Source organism: Catharus ustulatus, chromosome 3, assembly GCF_009819885.2.
Source record: "Catharus ustulatus isolate bCatUst1 chromosome 3, bCatUst1.pri.v2, whole genome shotgun sequence".
Taxonomy (NCBI): domain Eukaryota; kingdom Metazoa; phylum Chordata; class Aves; order Passeriformes; family Turdidae; genus Catharus; species Catharus ustulatus.
In genome coordinates, this window is record NC_046223.1 from 12022291 (window position 1) to 12043714 (window position 21424).

A 21424-nucleotide genomic window follows, 5' to 3' on the forward strand; every position below is an offset into this window, starting at 1 on the left:
TCCTCACCTGCAGTAAAACACAGCAGGGCCATTTCCAGCCTCTTCTAAACTGACCCTGCAGAGCAAACCCTGAGCTGGGCATATCCATGTGCAATCCCCCCTCCCTTCAGCCCACACCTCCACAGCAGATCCTGCCCAAAGCTGCTTCACAAGCGCCGGGAGACCCTCGCGGAGCGGCACTGCCCGGCCCCATTCCAGCCAGGGGCTCCCAGCCCAGTAGCATCTCCCAGGCAGCTGCAGCCAGCGCCCTTCCTGGGCTTTCGGTGGCAGACAGCTCCCTCCAGTGGGACACCTGCAGAGCACCATGCACCTTCCTCTCGAGGAAATCCCCTCAAGGAGAAGTGACCGGGCTCCAGCTGCGGGACAGGCGGGGAAGGCAGCTGTGCTTTACACTCGGCCAGGATCGTGGGGCTTTTTGCAGCCAGCATCCAGGCAGGCGCCAAAAATGCTGTCCCTCATCATTCAGTGAGTGGGGGCTCACCTCCATAACTTGACCAGGCTTCCCACCAGTATTTTAAGTCAAGTTCTGGAGGTGTTTCTCAGCCAGGCTGGAAGAAATTCCCCACAGATCCTCGGGTCAGGGCTTCACACGGGGCTCTGCCTTGGGGCAGGAGAAAGCAGGTAGCACTAAGCAGGATGCAGAATAATTTTTAATTTCATATTAAGCACCAAAACATCCTATTTTCCTTTTTTCTTATAACAAAAATCAATTTTCCTGTGCAGATCTCAAGCACAGTAAATCAGCAGACGTACAGCAGCATGGAGCAAGCATTTTGTTCCCAAGCTGAGCAAGCATTAAAAAAAATAAATTACAACACGAGGAACACTGGTGTGGGATACTCACGATCCATAAAACACAGTGGAAAGGTTGGCACAGCAGTGGTTGTGTCAGAACCCCTGGGAGATGCGGGAGCACCCGCACAGGTGACGGAGGCCCCCTCAGAGTGGGGGAGGCCGCTCCGGGATGGCCGCTCCAGCCTGGCCAGGGTGGACACGGACACTCCAGAGCCACTCGGGGGGCCGGGCCCGCAGCTTCAGCTGGAAGGGGTCGAAGCGCAGGCACTCCCCCAGGGCATGCAGCTCCATGGCCGGCTCCTCCACGGCCCTCACCGCCGGCCCCTCAGGCCCTGGGCTGCTCCCGGCGGCCCGGCCCCACACGGCCATGACGCTCAGGGCACCAAAGGCCACCAGCAGCACCAGGCCGACCACGAGCGCTGCCCCCGCCAGCATGTCTGCGTGCCGGAGGAAGGTGCTGATCCCTGCAAGACAAAGGCCACGGTCTCATCCCGGTGCCTGCTGCCCCAGGGACCCCCGCGTGCTCACAGTGCCCCACAGCTCCTCAAGAAGTTCAGCATTGTCACCCTGCAGAAACCCTCACACCTGCCTCCAGGCCAGAGCGTGTCTCCCGAACTTCCATCCCGGGGAAATGCTTCAGCCGAGAGCCAGGAGAGCATAAGGATGGTGCTACCCCAGAAGAGCAAACAGAGCAAAGCCATTGCCAAACCCATGTGCAGCTACACAGAGACTAAAAGAGCTGCTGCTGTTCCCATTCAGGGAGGGCTCCTCCCCGTGGCCCAACAGATAAAGATGGGTTTATAAAGTCAGCTGTATCAGAATAGAACAATAACCAGCTGATCTGTACAGGCTTAGACTGCTCAAATTACTAACTTGGTAGGATGGGTGAGAAATTATATTTGGCCATGAGCTCACGTTAAGGTTTAAGCCGCTGCAAGGATGTTGAAGTAGTTTTGGTAAAGCAGCCACAGTGTTTGGAGCACATATGTTACAATATTGCTGTTTTCCAGCCTATGAGGCCACATTACTCTGCAAGATTGGATTAGCCACCTCTGATCACAGTCGAGCACCATATGCCATCTGCTCAGCCTTGTGTCAAAGCTGGGGTAAACACCAGGAACAACACTGTCCTTCTCACCAAGATCTACTCAGAGTGACAGGAGAACACAGGGCACTCCCAGTAGCCACCAGGTTTGCTGATCACATCATCTACAGCAGAGAGAGCTCATTAATCACCCCTGACCACACTTTGCTTATAACTTAAGGTCTCACGTGTGCCAAGTTGTAACCCTGATGCAGAGAAAGCAGCAGTCTGGGGGAAGGGAGGCCGAGACTCATGAAGAAGTTCCATTCCCAGCTCAGAACTGCCTTGCAAAGACATTGCACATCCTTGCCAGGAACACCTGAAGCCACCTCTCCAGTAGCATCACACACATCACATCAGCAGCAGGGCAGGACCCCAGGCTAGGGGAGAGCCCCTTGCCCTGGTGTGTTCACTCCAGGCCGCGCTGGCACCAGCAGCGCTGCACAAATACCTCTCCCACACTGACACCAGGAAAACTGCAGACCGCGAGAGGGAGCAGAGCTGCAATCCCATCCTCTACCTGGTCGGGGAGTGCGGATGCAGAGCGTGCCGGACTTAGTGGGAGAATGATCCTCATAGCCCTTCTTGCAGCGGCACAGGTAGGTGCCCACACCATTGAAGCACTCTGCCTCCTGCCCACAGAGGCCAACCCCAGCCTGGCACTCGTCCACGTCTATAATGGGGAAGAGATGCCCTAAGTCAAGTCAGGCTTGGTATAAAAGGGTTTATCACAGGAAAAAAAGGAAGCACTCACCTTCAACAAACAGTGAAACAAGCTGCAGCTTCTCCACGCCCACCGAGGTGTCAAGCAGCTCCTCCAGCTGGGAGCGCAGGAGCAGGGACACGTTCCTCTCCTCAGGCTCCAGGTGCAGCCAGAAGGTGAGCAGCAGGTTGGCATCACTCATCCTGTGGGCAGGGGAGAGCCCAGGGTGAGGCAGGAGGAAAACATCACTGCAGGCCCAGTGCTGACAGGTCACTGAGACCTACTACCCTTGGCATGGGGTCGTGGTGCTTCAGGCTCTTGCAAAGATTATCTGTGCCAAGGGGCAGCTTAGCACTTGAACCATAGGAAAAACGAAAGCCCAGGAATGGCTTCTCATCTGGAGCTAGGCTGAAATGACCAGCTATTTATGTAAAGTTAATTGTAGTAGCAATCTGCAGTCTCAGACCAGCCTCTGCTGACAGCTCCCAGCTTTCTCCAGCAGCCACTGTGGCACGTGAGACTATCCTCTTTACCTTCCCGGGTTTAAATCCATCTCAGACCTATATAGACCCCAGAAAATACTAAACCATCAATTTTCACCATCTTTCCTCTAGAAAACAATATTTTTTTCTACTTTCAGGACAAATTACAGATCAAGGAAGAACAAATATGTCTCTTCCAGGGGAAGGTGAGTGAGAATTCAAGACACTACTAATCCAAGAAATATTACAGGTTGTAGCAGTTACCTGCCAAGCCAGCAGCACAGCATTAATCCTACCTTTTGACGTCCTTTAACTTTATTTCACTGACTCTATTGGCAAAAAGCTTCATGTTCTTCTGGATCTGCACAGGAACAGAGTGACCAGTGCAGGTTTAATGTTTGACAAGCAGGAGTATGACAGCAAACATCTTCTTTTCTCACTGTAGCACCCCATCTTGCTCTTCCCCCTTCACAAAACACCTGGGATGCAGAGGATGCCCCATAGCCCACTGCTCTGAGCCCTTTCTTTAGAAGAACACCAGTAGTTTCCATCTGCTTAACTCCAGCTCATCTCCCCCAAACACAAAAGCACAGTATGGTCTCTTCTACATGAAGATTTGGGACATCTCATCTGTTTTTCTCCACCTCCCCATGCCTGCACTTACATGATTCTTGAGAGATTCAAGGAGACCCTTTTGGAATTCACTTCCACCATAAGGAATCCAGTCCTTGGGTTTGATTTCAACAGTGACTTCAAACAGCACATCTACCAGAAAACACAAGATCCTGGCATGTCCAAATGCACAAAATACATACAGGTTCCTTAAATACCAACACTAGAACAGCACCATGCTTGTGAGGTCAGTTCCACATGGCTATTTCTGGGGCTATGCATCAGGTAGGACAATTTGTTAAGTAAGAGGTGAACACAAACCTTACTTAATACTTGTTGATGAATACTAGAATTGATCTTTCAGTGAAAAACTGACACAAAGCAACATATCCAATACATATCCAATCACGTTCACATGCCTTTAGCTCTTCTGTTTCCCAGTGGGATTGTCATAATTATTGATGGAATCTAAAAGTCAATTTCTCTTGGAATCCAGACTGGCACAGATATGCCAGTTGGCTGTTTAAAACCTATTTGTTCATCAATATTTCCCCCATTCAGAGCTCAGGCTCCTTCTGTACTGACTTCCTTTGTGCAAGCTGTTTCTGTGGCTTGCTGGGCCATACAAGCCCTGCATTTATACATATTTTTTAGTTGCTCTCCCATAAGAGGGTTTTACTTTTCTCCCTGGTCTGAGGAACAGGATTTCTGCACAGTTCTGATTCTGGTAGTCACAGGACATCCATTGGAATACACTGGAGGAATTGAGGTTCAATTAATTCACCCTCATTCGTCTTAGAAATAACTTACTTAAATAGCCAACAAGTAATGCTTGAACTAAACAAACCAGCATTTATGTCAGGGTTGCCCCTGAACTCAGGTTTCTCCAGGGGAGATACAAAGTGGCAAAAACAGAACTGTGGGATTGCAGTGACATCTTTAAAAATAACATCTTCAGAGTGGGTACTAATCAGAAACAACTCCCACTGCTCTCTAAATGTGATGAGCAGGTGATGTCCAGCACAGCCTCAGGCAGCTCCCTGAGCTTAGGGCAGTGCCTTAAGATATTCTTAATTCTGCATGGCTCACCTCCAGGATGGTGCTGGGATTGCAGTCCTGTGTCATTCTCCACAGATGACATCAGATCTGCCAAAGTAAGGGAAAGCATCAGGCTGCTATCACTGATGTACCAGTAATGGGGGAGGGAAGTGTGTTAGGTCAGTGTCACTTTGTAAAAAGAGTGCCACGTGCCAGCTCCTTCCTCTATTCTTCATACTCCAGTTAAAATATCAAGCTCTGACAACAATCTCTTCTCCTCTACAGTAGAAAGTACTCTTCAGAAAGAAATTACCCCAATAAACCTCATTTCCATTTCTGGAAGCAGACAAACTTTTATCTGTGAAGCCACCAGAGCTGCTTTGGATCCCAGTGGAGCAAAACAGTTTGGGTATTACATGCCAGCAAATGCAAAAAATCTGAATAAAATCTACAACAGAGGGGCAAGAAGAATTTGGAGGTGAGGAAATACCAATTGAAAACATCTACTGCTTTCAGGAAAAAATTACAACATATCAGTAGCTAAATATTGCCTGTGTAAGTGATCTACCATCAACTCCTAAACTTTCTTATGAGACAAAGGACTTTAACCTTTCTCCAGCTTCTGGAGCTCAAACTCAATGATCATGCCTGGAAGCACTGTGACAGGCTACAGAGGAATCAATGCAAGACAGGCTGTGTGAAACCAAGATGGGCATTCCCAGTCTGCTTTGGGGGGTGAAGTCACACCTGAGAGGCTGGCTTCTCCATGGATAACTCAAAATACTTGGAATAGAAACCAGCCTGTCCCTATTATGAGTAACATAATCCCATAGATGCCCATGTTACAAACTGATAATCCTTTGTTTTCTCAAGTCCCTCCCTCCTCAGATATAGGAGTCAAGAGTGGTACCATATGGCCCAACTGAAGGTAACAGCCATGTCTACAAGTAAAACCTCTTAAGAGAGTGCTGCATCACTGGAGGTGAATATTGCGCATTGTCAGGCATCAGTTCAGCCAGTAATAACCAAAAAATCATCTTACCAAAGAGGTCTTCAGTTGTTCCTCCCAGAGACACCACATCAGCAGCAGTCATACCAGGAGAAGAGTAGAGAGGTGGTTTTGTATTGGTGTTTAGTGGTGGTTCTGCCATCACTGGTGTCTGTGTGTGATGTGCAGCAGCTGTCACTTCTGGGGGGCTGTCACTGCCCTGACCCAGGGTAGGAGATGTGCCAGAGACAGCTACACTGCTGCTGGGCATCTCCGAGCAAGGGGAATCAGCTGGCTGACATGGGACCATAGTGACCAGAGCAGTCCCTGGCTCTGTGCCCCCCTTGATCAACTCCAAGGCAGGTGGCTCAGCTTTACCCCCTCTGTCTTGCCCAGCTGGAGCTGGCTCCACCAATATGTCATCTTCAGTTTCTCTGCCCTTGCTGCCGTTGTCCTTAAGGTTCCTTTCCAGCCTGGCTTCATCCTGACCATGCTTACTCAGGTTAGCACCAGATCGACCATTTTCCATGAGATCAGGAGAATATTCTGGGCTCACAATATCAGGCTGGATCCTACCATCAGCAGGTGCAGCTGGTGGGCCTGGAAGAGCTGTCAGCACAGACAACAAACCTTTGGTCACTGCTGTCCTCCAGCTGTCTTTTTTAGAGGTCTCCTGGGGAGCTGCTGTGGTGTCACTTGAAGAGCCCACAGTCTCAAAGTCTCTGAATACGTAATACTGTCCTTTAAAATACCTGTATTCATGGCTTCTGAAACCACTCCCTGACAGAAACAGCACCTGGACCTCAGTGGCTTGTGCAGCAAAGATCAGGGTGCCTCTGTTGTGGCAAGCAAACACCACTTTGGTTTCCACACTTGACGAGACCCCCTGGAAAATGATCTTGTCCTGGTTATTGGCACAGCCATCGCTCCCCTGGAACCCCTGGACATAGATGACAATGTGCTTCTGGGGACCTGCCCAGATGGTCCAGTTGCACCAGATGTTGTGTTCAATGTCAGCATGCAGCGGGAGGTAAAACACGCCAGACCCATCCCGGAAGATGAGGTGGCAGCTCCTGATGGGAAAGTACTCAGTTACCCAGGGAGGGCCCAGCTCTGACACATCACAACACAGAAAAGAAACATGAAATCAAAGGTTGTTATAGTCACAAATTATATCACATATTACATTTTATGTTCTACATCAGACTTTGAGGAGCACTGCAAACTGCCACGGGAGAGGCAGCATTTCAGACCCTCTACTGCTACAAGAATTCTGCAGTTTCAGCCCCTGGAGCCACATATCCACACTTCAGCTGGAGCTAAGCCTCTGTGAGAGGTTGCATGAAGCAGACCCAGTGCCAGCCAGCTCCAAGATGGACACAGCACTGGCCACCCCAGTGAGAAGGAAGGAGTGGCAGAGACAAGGCGTGATGGACTGCAGCTCCCATTCTCCCCTGCCCCTCCAGAGGCAGGGGAGGGGGTAGAGAAACCAGGAGTGAAGTTGAGCCAGGGAAGAAGGGAGGGGTGGAGGAAAGCTGCTTTTAAGATTTGGGTTGATTTCTCATTATCCTACCCTCATTTGATTGGTAAAAGTTAAACCAATTTCCCCAAGTAAGTCTGTTTTGCCCAAGATGGTAAACAGTCAGTGATCTCTCTCTGTCCTTATCTTACCTCACAAGCCTTTAATCACATTTTCTCTCCCCTGTCTGCTGAGGAGCAGCTTTGGAAGGCACCTGGTATCCAGCCAGCATCACCCCAGCACAGTAGGTTATGATTGCCAAGTGGAGACTGCAGGTGAGAGGCACAGCCTTGTCCTTGCCCCACCAAGTACTTTTGACTTCTAAAGATGACTTATGCCAAGACACAAAGTGTTGGGACACCTACCAGCATGTTTCCCTTGTTGTCCTTCTGACATCTGGGTGTTCCTGGATCCACCAGAGGGCTCCCAAGTCTTTTGGTCTCTTGGCAGTGTTTCTCCCCACATAGCTGCAGGATGTGCAGGAGTGATGCTGAAGGAGGCAGTTGTCCTCTGTCCTGCACCCACTTGCAGAGCTTCTGTGGTTCCCTGCGTTTTAAATCCCCTGAAGTTGTAGACAGAAGCTGGTTTGTCACGAGGTGCACTGTCCTGATGCTGCACAGGCACCTCCTGCTCCTCTCTGGTGTCAGACAGGGAAGCTGGTGGCACCCCAGAGCCGCTGCTGACATGGGCCTCAGGCTGGGTAAGCCTCACAGCAGGCCCTGGGACAGTGACAAAGACAGGGGAGGGACTCCTGGCCATCAAGCCCACAGAGGTTGTGGTTTCACCTCCCTGTCCACCTTCCTGTCCCAGCACCAACTTTTTCATCCCAGGGCTAAGGCATCTGGAGGACCCATCTGTGACCAGTTCAGAGGCTACTGATGGATGGCAAGATGGTGAAGCGGAGACCATCTCCTGTCCTCCTGGGCTAGCTGGGTAGATGTCCCTTTGCCTGAGACTGACAGGGTCCTGATCCAGAGCAGCTGGTAGAGAGGCCACCGTGGAGACAGATTCCACTTGCGGAAGAAGAGGTGCTTCAGGGATTAAATATAGAGAGCCAGAGTCTGTAGGGACAGGTGCTGTGGAAGAGGTCACCAGCACAGGGATGGTTTCTGTCCCCAGGGCAGGCACAGGTGTGAGAAGATGCTCCAGCCCTGTGGCCAAAGCAGGTACAGCCAGCCCTGGTACCGTGGGATGCAGCACTGGTCTCCTCCTGACAGCTCCCCTAGAACTTCCCAGTGGGAAAATATCCATGAGCTTCATATGTTGGAGGCCAGTTGTGGCTAGGTCAGGTTTAGGCATGGACAAACACCCCAAACTGCTTTGGCTTCTCTCAGGCAGCAGCTGCAGGCGGTCCCTGGTGACCAGGTCAGAGGGGCTTCTCAGGCTGGGCATCAGGCTCTTGGCAAGGCCATCAGCTGGGGCACTCAGCAGGGCATGGCTTTCATCCTTCTCCAGGCTGGCTGTGCTGAGCTGGCTGTCCCTGGTGGAACCTGTGCCCTCCTGGCTTTGTCCTGTGCCAGGTGGCAGAGGCTCAGAGTGTGCAGCCAAGTCCAGGTAACCTGTGCCTGTTGGTTTAATGGTAAACTGCAGGTGGCCCAGACCTTTTGGCCTCAGGGTGGGGCTCAGGACAGGCTGGCTGCTCTTCAGACTCACATCTGCGGGCTGCAAGAAAGGTTCAGCTCCCTGGAAGGTACCAAGCAAAGGAGTTTCCAAAAGCACACTGTGTGCAGGACCAAAACTCACCACACTGTCCTCACTCACGGAGGGATTCTTTCCCCAGATATCCTGTGCTGCAGTGGGGATTATTCCCTCAGCTGTTCCTATGCCTTGAGCTTCCTGAGCTCCCAGCATCTCAGACCCCAGCCCACAAGAAGCTTTTGTTTCCAGAGCCTGTGTCTTTGCACGTTCACGTAGGATAAGCTCTGTAGGACTTCCCACAGCTGTGGTGTCCAGAGTGATCCCTCTTCCCTGCACTGCCTTGCTGCTTAGCACGGTGGTGCTGCCACGTGTGGTTGCAAAGCCCAATGCATCTCTAACGTTTTCAACCCAGCCAGCCTGAAAACTACCACTTTTCTTTGGCAGTTTTGAAGCAGAAATCCCAGAAATTGCTTCATCTTTGGAGGAAGAGTCACCTTGCTGGTCTGGGAAGATGTAGTACTTCCCTTTAAATTGTGCATCTCTCTGGTTTGGCAAGTACCTCTTCAGCAGCACAACATGGACAGCCTGAGCAATGGTGGCAAAAACATGCATCTCATTTTTCCAGCAGGCGTAAACAACACTGTTTTCCACCAGGGAGGAGACTCCTTTAAACAGAATTTTATCCTCATTTTTGTCACAAGAATCCTTAGAGATAAATCCCTGGATATAAATTATGATGTGCTTCCTGGAGCCTGCCCAGATTGTCCAGTTGCACCAAAAGGTTACAGGGAAATCAGCATGGAATGCTGGAGGAGAAAACTCCCCGTATTTGTCCTTCAGCACTCTGTGGCAGCTTCTTATAGGCACATAGGCCAATAACCAAGGAGATTCCAGGTCTGGAAGACAAGAAGCAGCAACCAAGTTTTCCCCATTTCCACTTCCAAAGAAATAGTTACCATCTTTATTTCCAGAAATTGTCTTCAGGATCCCTCTTGTCCTCATTTTGGTACCGCCTGCTCCCGTTTGCCAACCAACACAAAAACCCATCAGTGGGAAAACATGGGAGCAAACCCTCGGAAAGATGGAGAAACCCTGGCCACCAGCACCTCCTGCTCCACAAAAAGCCAGGCTGTGCCCCCACTTCTAATGCTGTGCTTTATACCCTCCCATGGCCAGGCAGGAGCACAGGGGTCCCAGGACAGCCCCACACTGGGTGCCACTTGTCCCAGGGAGGCAGCTTCTCCTCTGCAGGGTCAGGCTATTTAGGGATCAAGGCTAAAGGCTCAGGGAGTTGCCCCACCTGGGTGAGTTACAAAAGCAGAGTGCACTGCTGCATTTGGTTTCAGCCTGTGGGTGAGGCTTGTTGCTTACACAACTGCAAAGCTGGGAGACAAAGCTCTCCTGAAGGCATTTCCAATCTCTTTGGTTTGAAGGGCTCAGCCAAGCCAGAAGACATTAGTGCCCCAACAGCAACTCCCCATAGCCCTTACAGTGGAAAGCAGCTTTCCTTAGGCAGGGAAAAGCAATGTTTTCCAAAACTACTTCCTCAAAACCAGAAAAGTGGCAAGTTCACAATAGGCTTACCCTACAGGAGCACACTTACAGTTTGGGTTGACCTTCTGCCACTTGTTTTAATTGCTGCAGTGCTTTGCTCCTGCCTGCAGGACCTGCTCTGTGGCAGGGACTTGGCAGCCACAGGACAGTGGCACAGGTTATATCCCACACCAGCACTCACTGATCAACCACATCGCATTCCCTCTCCACACCACCCCACAGCCACCTTGTTGCTCCTGATTTTCCTCAATACCTCTTAGTGGCTTAAAACACCCAACAAATTCTGGGGGAAAAAGAAAAAAAAAAAAAGCTGATCTGAGAACCAATTCTTACCTCGTTTAACCTTCCAATAGTCCTGAGAAAATCCCCTTTCCTATAAAAAAAATAAAGAGTCCAATTGCAGGCCCAAATACCAATTCTCAAAGTTTATAATGCTGCTCAGAGAAATGCCAACATCAGCCCAGGTAGAAGGGAGAACCAAATCTAGCCTGGTGAATTGGGGTTTTGCCTGCACCTGGACCAAGTCCCAAGGTCACATAGTTTCTTCCATGTGATCATAAAAATTCTCCCCTCCCTACAACCAGAAGCACTGTCTGATTTGTGCTGTTGGACCACAACCAAAACAGCCAGCAAAGCCCAGTCAGGCTTTAATCCCCCAGGGCCATACAGAAGGGAGAAGGATTTGTAAGCAGGCAGAGGAGAGTTTCCTACAGGGAAAACTTCTGTGCTTCTGTGTCCCCACTTCCCCTCACTCACCCCTGGAGTGGCACCAGCAGCATCACAGCAGGGCCTCGGCATCACTCCAGGACCCTGTGCAGCAGGAGCTGGCCCCAGCACCCAAGGCATTAAGAGCAGGGCCAGAATAAATGGGGAGGGCAAAGGCTTCATGGCAAAGGCTTACCAGATGCACAACATTAAATAAAAAAAAACCCAACCAAACAAAAAAAAGCCCAACAAAACATACAAAAATTCCCTATGTCTCCCCAGAATAATCCCCCAGGCAGAGCAAATGTGGGATCACCACCTTTCTGAGACCCTCTCCAAAACATATCCCTACAGCAAAGGGGCTAGCTTGGCAGCCCACTCACTCATATAGGGCTCTGCTTCACCAGTGACAGCAATTAGCTAATAGTAATTAGCTAATCAATGAAATGAGGCCAGCTATAGCTTGTTAGGGACAGACTTATCCTTTCAGTTTGCTACCCAAATGTTTCTGTGCTCGGTATTTGGGTAAAAAGACATTTTTCTATTTATAGCACATAATATTCTAACCTGAAATAAAAGAGGTGCTGATACCCCACTGTGACACAGAAGCAAAGCCCAAGTTGCTTCTTGTCTTATAACAGAAAAAAATATTTAGCTACTGGAGTGGGAAAAAGAGGAGTCCTAATGTAAAAGTGAGTGTTTTCATCACAACATTTTAACCAGCTTCTGCTGAAGGCTGTGATTTCCCCAGGGCTGCAGCATCCTGACATAGGACTGAGTGAAACAGTGAAATTGCCTTGAAACGCAAGCAGCTCCTCTCCTCATCTACATTTACTGAAGTGTGGAAAGCAAATAGCCCAGGTGATGATGTATAAATTATTAGATGTTTAAAATTCTTTCAGCTGTAATAGTCTAACTTATCATTAGGAGCCACACAGATTAGGCAGTTAGGCTGTTTGACAAGCAGTTTTGACAATATTGCTTTTAAAATGCCAATCATCATTTAACAAAATAAAATTTAAAATCTTTTTTTTTTTCTTCCAGCTCATCACAGCCTGACAGGATGATGGATGTTCAGGGACAAACACCCCCATGGGGTTTTTTTGGGGTCAAATCAAGCAGTGCATCAGACTGTCCAAGTTGCCTGGGTTTTCAGTGTTATTGGTATAAGCGACTGCATTCCAGCTCCCAGTTTCTAAGCTTTTCCATCCAGCCCGTTGCAGTCTCAATGACTGAAAGGCCAGTGAGAGCCTGTAACTCTTGCAGCAGGACAAACCTTTTCCTCCCGCAGCTATCTGTCCATAACTACACATGTTCAAAGTGACTGCAAGCCCCTTCTTGCTGTCCAGTGTGCACAGACCTGCAAACCCCTTTCCAGCTTACCACAGAAAGAGACAATCTTGGAAAATCACTCTGAGAGGATGGAGTCCAACCATTAACCGAACACTGCCAGGCCCAACACAAAACCATGCCTCTGAGCACCACACCTGCATGACTGAAATTCCTCCAGGTACAGAGGCTTTGTCCTTATGAGGGAATTTGACTTGTCAAATGTTGACTGGGAATACCACACAGCTGGCACAAACATGCTCAGAAGATTCCCAAAAATACCTGGATGATGATTTCATTGTGCACCTGCACTAAGATTGCTGACTGGGCAAGATACCCTCCTTGATTTGTTGCTTGCTCACAGAGAGGATCTTATGAAGGAAAGAGTATCACTGTTTTGGCCACAGTGATAATAAAATCATCGAGTTTAAAAATCCCTGTTGACAGACAGCAAAACTTCAACCCTGGACATGACGACAGGCTGCTCAGAGAAGTACAGGTCAAGGTTCCCTGGGAAAATGTTTTTACAGGTGCTTGTGTCCATCAGTGCTGGTCACTTTTTAAGCAGCACCTCCTAAGGGCACAGGAATAGACAATTCCCAAATGTCAGAAGTCAAGTAGACAAGATAAAAAGATGGCTTAGCTGAGCAGGGATTTTATTCTGTGACTATGGCAAAAAAGAAAGGTGTATGCCCAGTGGAAGCAAGGTCAGGTGGCATGAAGGAATACAGAGGTGCTACCCACCACTGTGGGGAGAAAATTTGTGTGGCCAAAGCTCAGCTGGAGCTGAAACTGCCCAAAACTGTGGGAGACCATAAAAACTGGGGTTTAAAAAATATATGTTAATAGCAAAAGTCAGTGCAATGATAACATCAGCGTGTTATAGGATGAGGATGGTCACCTCACAAACAGGGCCATAAAGCAAAGATGTTTAAATGCTTTCTTTGTCTTCAATACTGATGATGGGATAAGGAGTTCCCAGTGTGCTGAACTGAGCCCTGAGGACCATTCCAGTGCTCCAGATGGACCTCCATGAGTCTGTGGGAATCATCTGACAACACTCCAAGAGCTGGCTGATGTCATTGTGAGGCCTGTCTCCATGATTTTGAATTGTCTTGGGAATCTGGAGAGGTCACAGCTAACCAGAAGCTGGCAAACATTGTCCCAGTTTTCAAGAAGGGCAAGAAGGATGATCCTGGAAACTTCAGGTGTGTCACATTCAGTTCAGTGACTGGCACATTATGGGGAAGATTATTGAGGGAGATACTGAAGAACACCTGAAGGACAATGCACTCCTCAGTCACAGCCAGCACAGCTTCATGACAGGAAAGTCCTGCTTATCAAACCTGATTTCCTTTTATGACAGAGTAACTCACCTAGCTGATCAAGGGAAGTTCATATTACACTTTTGGATTTCAGTAAAGCTTTTGATACTGTCTCTCATGGGATCCTTCTGGACAAAATGTCCATCCCCCAGCTGGATAAACACATCCTGTGATGGGTGAGCTCACGGGTGGGGCACAAAGGGTTGCAGTGACTTCGGGCTGGGGACCTGTCACTACTGGGGTTCTGCAGGGCTGCATTCTCAGCCCTGTGCTCTTCAATGTCTCCATAAATGACTTGGATGCAGGACTGGGAGGGACCCTGAGCAAGTTCACAGACAATACACAAATGGAGCTGTTGACTCCCTCCAAGGCAGGGACATGCTGCAGAGAGACCTCAACAAATGATAGGACTGGGTAATCACCCATATGAAGTTTAACAAGGGCAAGTGCCAAATTCTGCACCTGGGACAGTGCAACCCTGGATGTACAGACTGGGGAATAAGAAGCTGGAGAGAAATGCCATGGAAAGGGACCTGGGGTCCTGGTCGATGGCAAGTTGAACATGAGCCAGCAGTGCCCTGGCAGCCAGGAGGGCCACCTGTCCTGGGGGACATCAGGCAGAGTATCACCAGCCAGGCAAGGGAGGGGATTGTCCTGCTCTGCTCTGCACTGGGGCAGACTCATCTCGAGTGCTGGAGACTGCAATATTCAAAAGAGTGTCCAAAGGAGGCTCAAGGATGGTGAAGGGTCTGGAGGGGAAGCCATACCAGGAGTGGCTGAGGGCACTTGGTCTGTTCAGCCTGGAAGAGACTGAAGGGAGACCTCAGTGGGGTCTTCAACATCCTCATGAGGGGAAGAGGAGGGGCAGGCACTGATCTCTGTGGTGTCCGGTGACGGGACCTGAGGAAATGGCTCTGAAGCTGTGTCAGGGGAGGTTTAGGTTGGATATCAGGAAAAGGTTTTTCACCCAAAGAGTGGTTGGGCACTGAAACAGTCTCTCCAGGGATGTGGTCACAGCACTGAACTGATGAAGTTCAAAAAGTCTTTGGATAGCACTCACAGGCACTTGGAATTCTTGGGGCTGTTCTGTGTAGGACCAGGAGATGGATTTTGATGGTCCCTGTAAGTCCTTTCCAACTCAGGATATTCCATGGTGACTCCACCCTTCTTTGGGGCCCAGCCATGCAGTTTTTTACCCAGTGAAGAGTGCATTGTCCATACCAGGAGCAGCCAGTTGCTTAGAGGGAATGCTCTGGGAAATGGTATCAAAGGTTTTAATAAAGTTTAAGTAGACAACACACACCCATAGACTTGTGTGTGTCCGACTGGTGCAATCTCCGTGTGAGGTTTGCCCTCCTGAACACTGAACTGTGTTGTGCTACAGATGTAAATCCTGCAAGGGAACCCTGCTGCAAAACAGGGGGTCCCTAAGGTATCTTCTGGCTCATGAGGAGGAGTATTTGCTTCATTTAAACCTAACAGGTGGTAGAGATGGTGAAATAAACTGTAAGGCCAAGTTTATTTTATATGTGCCGATATGTAAGTACAGTAATTTCACGAATACAAGCCGCATGGACTATAAGCCGCATCTCTGGGTGTTGGCAAACATTTCGTTCTTTGTCCATAAATAAGCCGCACCTGAGTATAAGCTGCTCTGTCGTTCGCAGCAAGGACCCGTGTGCAACAAACTTGCCAAATAGTAACAGAACCGCGGCATGGCGGGGTTTACTGGCTCGGCTCGGGCTGTGCAGGCTCGGCCCGCTTGGGGCTGCAGACGGGGCCAGGTGGCCCAGCCCAGCGCTGCTGCTCGGAGGGGCCGCTTGGGGCCAGCCGCCGCCTCTGGGCTCACTCGCCCTGGCCCGGCGCTGCCCCGTGGTGGCAGGCGGGGACGGAGCCCCCCCCGCTCCTGCAGCGGCGGAGGCAGGCGGGGACGAAGTCCCCCACCTCCTCCCCGACCGCGGCGATGGCGGCACGGGGCCCCCCCGTCTCTCCCCCGGGCTGCGGCAGAGGAGGGAAGGAGGGAGCTCCCCCGCCTCTGTCCCTGCCCCTCGTGCTGCCTGCAGGCAGCCAGGCTCCACCCGCGGCGCAACAGAGTAACAATTTGTAACAATCGCGGAATGCCGGCTTTTACTAGCAGGTGCTCGGCTTGGCACCATGGCTGGCACTTCTGAGGTTGTAAATGTCAGAAAATTATTCACATATTAGCCGCTCCTGAGTATTAGCCGCATTTCCGGTGTGGAAGCAAAATTTTAGTCAAAATGGTGCGGCTTGTATTCGTGAAATTACTGTATTTGAGTCAGGAACCTTAGTGTAGTTTGTTTGTTTGTTTGGTAGCAAGTCTTTATTTTCAGCCATAATCTTTCAACCTCCATAAAAGCATAAATTACTAGGATGTTTGGCCCTTGTGATTAAATCTTCCTTATTCAGCAGTTGCTGATTCTTACTTATTTGGGGTCACCTGGTCTGAGAGCATCTCTTGCAGAGCTCGTGGGCACATCTGCACTGGCCTGGGCCAAGATGCACAAATTCAGCACCACAGGGCTAAAATCCTCAAATGGAATGTCACAGCCTTTCTACCAGCTCCTGCACCCCGATTTCTCAGGAGGGGACTGAATCACCCCAGGATGAGCTGAAGGATCCACCATGACCTTCAGGAGCCAAGCAGCTCCACAGCTGCTGAGGAGGACACAGCTGCCTTGCGCTGTCAGTGTGGACAGCCAACAAAATTAAGCTGATTTCAGCAAGTGTTCAGATTTCCCCCCCAGGCAGCATGATATACCAGGAGCTCCTACTTATGACTCTTCTGCTGTCATTTATAAGGCACCACAGAGTTCTGAGAGCTTAAGATAGATAAATTTACCATCTGCCTCCCTCCAGTGATTGCATTGCTGAATAAAGAGAAAGTGAAAATCACACTAGGCTAACATCCATAATTCTCTTATGCACCAAAAACAAGTGTGAAGAGCTAAAGTAGGATGAGAAATCAGGATTTTGCTCATCACCTCATGAAATAGAAATAACTAGGGTCCCAAACAAAGGGTGGGAGCTAAAAGCTGTTTGCAAAACAAAATTCTTTATCAAAGATGAGACTATTTTTTAGGAAAAATGGTAACATCACTGGTAATTTTTTTAAAAATAGATTTCAAAAGCTGTGTTATTTGTTAGAGCTTAGCAATGTGCCCAGTGAAATTCCAGGGACAGATGCAGGGTGCTCATCTCAACAGCTCCATCCCTCTGAGTGAGGTGGCGAGGGCTCTGCTTGCAGGGGCTGCTCTATTATGTATATGTACATTATGTAAAATGAGATCCTTGTATTCAGTAACCAGAGATAAGCATCAGTTTGAGTCCCATTTCTTTGTGTCACTCCTTAGCCAGATTGATTTTAGGTCTGTTGGAGTTGAAGATGCAATTACACTCTCAGATACAATTAGAGGTAAGGGATTTCTCAGAAGCTGATGTTTTCCTTAAATAGGGAGCTGGCTTTCCTTGATCACCAGTTGCTCTTCCTTGATTCAGCTGCTAATCCTCTGGACTGTGTTCAGGGATATTTTAAACGAGTGATGCCTTCATGCTCCAGTTTATCGTGGTGAGTGTTTCACCTGTGTTAGTGGTGGACTGTAGTACTATTACTGCAACTGATATATCATTGAAACTCTGCATTTTGTGGGATTTGTATAGACTAATAGAACAGATTGTACACCTGCAAGATTTGTAAAAATACTAGTAAGTGATTTTTCCTTGGGCTTTCAATTCACCTATTTCTTCTTTATCCCGACTCGGGCATCCTCAGGCACTATAATTTAACCTCAGTGAGAGAAGTTAGGCCCACTGGTACATCCACAAACAAGAGCTGCTGGTCCTGACCCACTCCTGATCTCCTACCCCAACTTGAAGGATGCTCCTGCTCCTCAGAGAAGCAAAACTCATTGCACAGCATCCCCCAGTCAACTCCTGCTGCAGCTGGAAGGAAACTAGCTGAAAACCAGTATTGCTCAAACAAAATAAAATAAAATCCACCAAGAATCCAAGTTCAACACCAAAGCTCTTTTTTAGCCCATGAGGGCATCCTCAGATGTTGACAGGAATTCTTTTCCCAATGGGATTATCCCACAGAGCAGAGAGAAGTTCTTCAGGTACATCCTGCTCCCAGAGAGAGTATCTCCTTGACAACTTTCAATGCCAATGCCACTTTGGCTCAACAGCAAGGCAGGAAAAACATCCGCTTCTTTTTTTTTTTTTTTTTTTTTTTTTTTTACCTTGGAGGGTGACTTTTATTGGTCTTTCAACATAAGGACTCAGAGCAGTCACTCCTGCCACTGAGAAAAGCAGCTTGCACCCAAAAAACGAGATGAAACTCACTGAGATGGGTTTGGTGAAGTGGCTCACGGTGAGAGGGACAGAGCAGCCTTCACCCCAGCCAGGGATTTAGGTCCTCTGGTCTGTCCTGGCAGGGGTAGACATGGCCCCTCTGCCCCAGACCAGAGGGACAGTGGCAGAGGACAGGGCTGATGGCCAACTCTTCAACACCAGGAGATTCCAAAGCCAGGACTTGCTTGGGAGGACCCACTCTAGAGGAAATGGGAGGGCTGGCATTCAGTCGGGCATGGGCAAGCTTATCCCATTCCCAGAACAGCCACCACCTTCTGCAGCAGGTGGAGAATTCAGAACAAAAACCTTGCAGCAGGGATGCCCCAGCCCGCTGGCCCTCACACCCAAGCTGCAGGCAGCTTTGTGTCCTGCAAAGCACTGCAAAACTGATTTATATTAAAAATAAAGAGCACACAATACCGAAGTGGTTGGGGTTTGTCTATTAATCTCTCAACAGTCAGCTGCAAAACTAACAAATCCTCTGAAATAGCAGCGGAGAGCCGCATCCCAGCTCATTCCTCCCTGCCCCCTTTTACTGCTAAAAATAATCAATAATGTCTGTCCGAAACAGGGAGACCAAAGCAATTTTACAGGCTGCGGGATCGTGACTCACACCTTCACTCACACACTGGCTGGGCAGAAAAAACCCCATGGGGCTGTTCCCCAGCAGCCGCGGTGGAAAATCATCTCTGAACCAGCGGGCACCTGGCTGGAGCTCCAGCACCTCCTCCTTTTGCCGTGATTCTGCTGGCAGGAAATGAAAAGAAGGCTGATGCAGCCAGGGTGAGAGTGGCATTATCCTCCCTGCTTTATGCGAGCTAGGGCTAATTGAAGCGCTCTGGAGCACCGAGCCCCCGGGAGGCGGCTGGAGTTGTTATTGTGCTGCTAATTGCTGTTCTCAGCTGCCCTGGGCAGCGCAGGGGACTTGTGCAGGGTGGCCCGAGGTGGTGGTGATGGTACCGCAGGAGTTTTCCACCCCAATCCCCGTCCGAAGGGGCCACCCTCCTGCCCAGGCAGCTCACCCGGCTCGGGTGGGTCCATCCTCCCCCGGGCACATCTGCATGCAGCTGTTTCCCCTTGAAAAGCAGCGGCACTGAAGGAGAGCTAGCAACATTCTAACCCATTCTAACATCCCACCATTCTCTCTCTGTGGAGACCACATTTCAGGGTCTGATTACAAAACCCAGCATTTCCCACCCGGCTCGCTGCTATCCTGGCTTCCACCGCCTCGGGGAGAGGGAAGGACACATTCTCTTGTCTCCGTGTTGGCACAGCCGCGGGAAAAACCTCACAGCGCCTTAGGGGCTTTCCCAGCCTGGCAAAAAAAATTTAGTTACGCTGCACCCTCCTGCCCCAAAGCAGCCTGTCCTGGCCCGGGGAAGGCGGTGGCGCGATGCCAGCGCAGCGGTGCGCAGGAAAGGGACATGCCAGCAGCCGCCCCAAAGTTTCAGGATGACTGTGAGACCTGCGGGTGAGCTGAGAAACGCGATTTGTCAGCTGGGGGATCCCCGCTCCCTCCCCGCTGCTTTCCGTGGGTGGGAGGTGACAGCGACTCTTTGCTGCTCCTCTCCTTGCTGGTTCATTATTGCACAGCTTGGGGAGAGGGAGGGCGATCCTATTAAATAAACCCAAACAAACAAACCCAAACAAACAAAAAAACAACTGGGAAAATAAGCGCAAAAATTGTAAAATAGATGCCACAAAGGCTGTGGCCAGGCTGCTGGAATTTACTCCTTGCCTGCTCAGGAATGGGGTGCCAAGGGGTGGCACGGATGGCACAGATGCTGTTCTGATGCTGACACAGGTCCAGTGCAAGCTGTTCTTTGCCTCGGGTTGTTCCTGCTCCAGGCTGGCACTGCAAAGGGACTGACCCAGCACAGCTCTAGTGGGGCTGGGAGCCTGCCTGGTGTCATGGCCAACGTGCCAAGAGGCCCTAGAGGAGGGATTTTTCCAAATGCCCCGGGTAGACCTGCACAGCCCTGGTCAGAGAAGCTCCCCGGGGTAACACTCTCCCCATGCCCTCAGCACACTTGGGGGAGGTGGGGGTGGGATCCCATGGCTTGGATTTGCTTGGGTTCCCCAACCTTGGCCAGGTGTGTGCCCCAAGCTGGGGCCTGTGACTGGAGGCTGCTGGTGGTGACCAAGAGCTCTGCCTGGGGTGTTCACTGCTCCACAGGCAGATGGGCAGAGTTACTGAGCCAACTGAGTGCTTACCTATGCCAGGTGCACTCAAACTCACCTTATCTGGGCTGATAAACCCCTCTTTCCCTCTCCTTTGGCCTCAGCACAGTGAGGAGGATCACCACAGGCTCCAGGAGCCTGGCAGTGTCATAGCTTTGCAACTCCCTGACTTTCCCTGTCTGGGAAAACGTTTCCATTCCAACGTGCTGCTGCTGGCCTGGCTGGGCACCCATCAAACCTGGGACTGGAAGGTGCTGAAGGAAGGCAGTAGGGATTGCTGGGGTGTGAAAAGGAAAAAAAACCAAAACACAAAGAAACAGATGTTTTCAGGATGATACTGTACCCAGGAAGTGGTTTAAGAAACTGCAGTTCAAATCAAGAACATGCACCAATTTTTCCTCTAGTGCTGTGCTTCTGGAGCATGACAATATATTCTTGGTACAGAGCTACCACTTCCTGCTCTTGCTGAAGATTCTCACACAGAGAAGAAGTGAAGGCACATGTTGAAAATCCAACAAGCAAATAATAAAAATGAGGACAAATCCCAGCTCTGAAAGGCTGCAGAGCACTGCTCTGTACGCCCACACCACGAAGATGCTGGGGGACTACGGTAGCAAAGGCAATAAAAGAGATGGATTCTGCTTCCTGCTCTGTGCAGGGAGCAAATGGCTCCCGAATATTGTCCCTGGCAGAAGATCCTTCTAAATCACCCAGACATGAGCTGTGGTGCCTCCAGCTTCAGACAAAAGTCAGGTACTTTGATGGAAACCCCTTGGGTGCTCAGAAACAATCTGTTGCATGTGCTGAGGCTGTACAACAAAGCCAGTGGCAAAACCCTGCCTGATTTCAAGGCAGACATGAGCTCAGCCTGAACGGTCCAAATCCCAGCTGCTCTGTGCGTGCCTGCAGGGAGGATGACTGGGCCCATGCTGGCAGCTGCCATCACCCTCAGCATCAGCTCTTGGAGAGAGAATCAGAAACACATCCAATCCTCCAGCAGGGTGTTCCAATGACTGGGTCACAAACATGAACATCCCCAACAGACTGAATGAGCTGTCGAAGGGGAATTTCCTCCCCCCTCAGCCTGAACTCTCTTTTACTTC

At 50.0% G+C, this 21424-nt stretch overlaps 1 protein-coding gene across 1 annotated transcript; it reads right to left on the reverse strand.

The window, feature by feature from the left end:
• Positions 1-674: 674 nt before the first annotated feature.
• LOC116994106 lies at positions 675-9512 on the reverse strand. The gene is made up of 8 exons (XM_033055550.1): positions 7587-9512; positions 5757-6815; positions 4766-4822; positions 3729-3829; positions 3361-3425; positions 2634-2785; positions 2400-2552; positions 675-1259 (listed from the first exon to the last, which is right to left on the reverse strand). The coding sequence occupies exons 1-8, from the start codon at positions 9469-9471 to the stop codon at positions 940-942; spliced, it is 3792 nt and encodes a 1263-aa protein (XP_032911441.1). The 5' UTR covers positions 9472-9512; the 3' UTR covers positions 675-939.
• Between the last annotated feature and the right edge of the window lie 11912 nt (positions 9513-21424).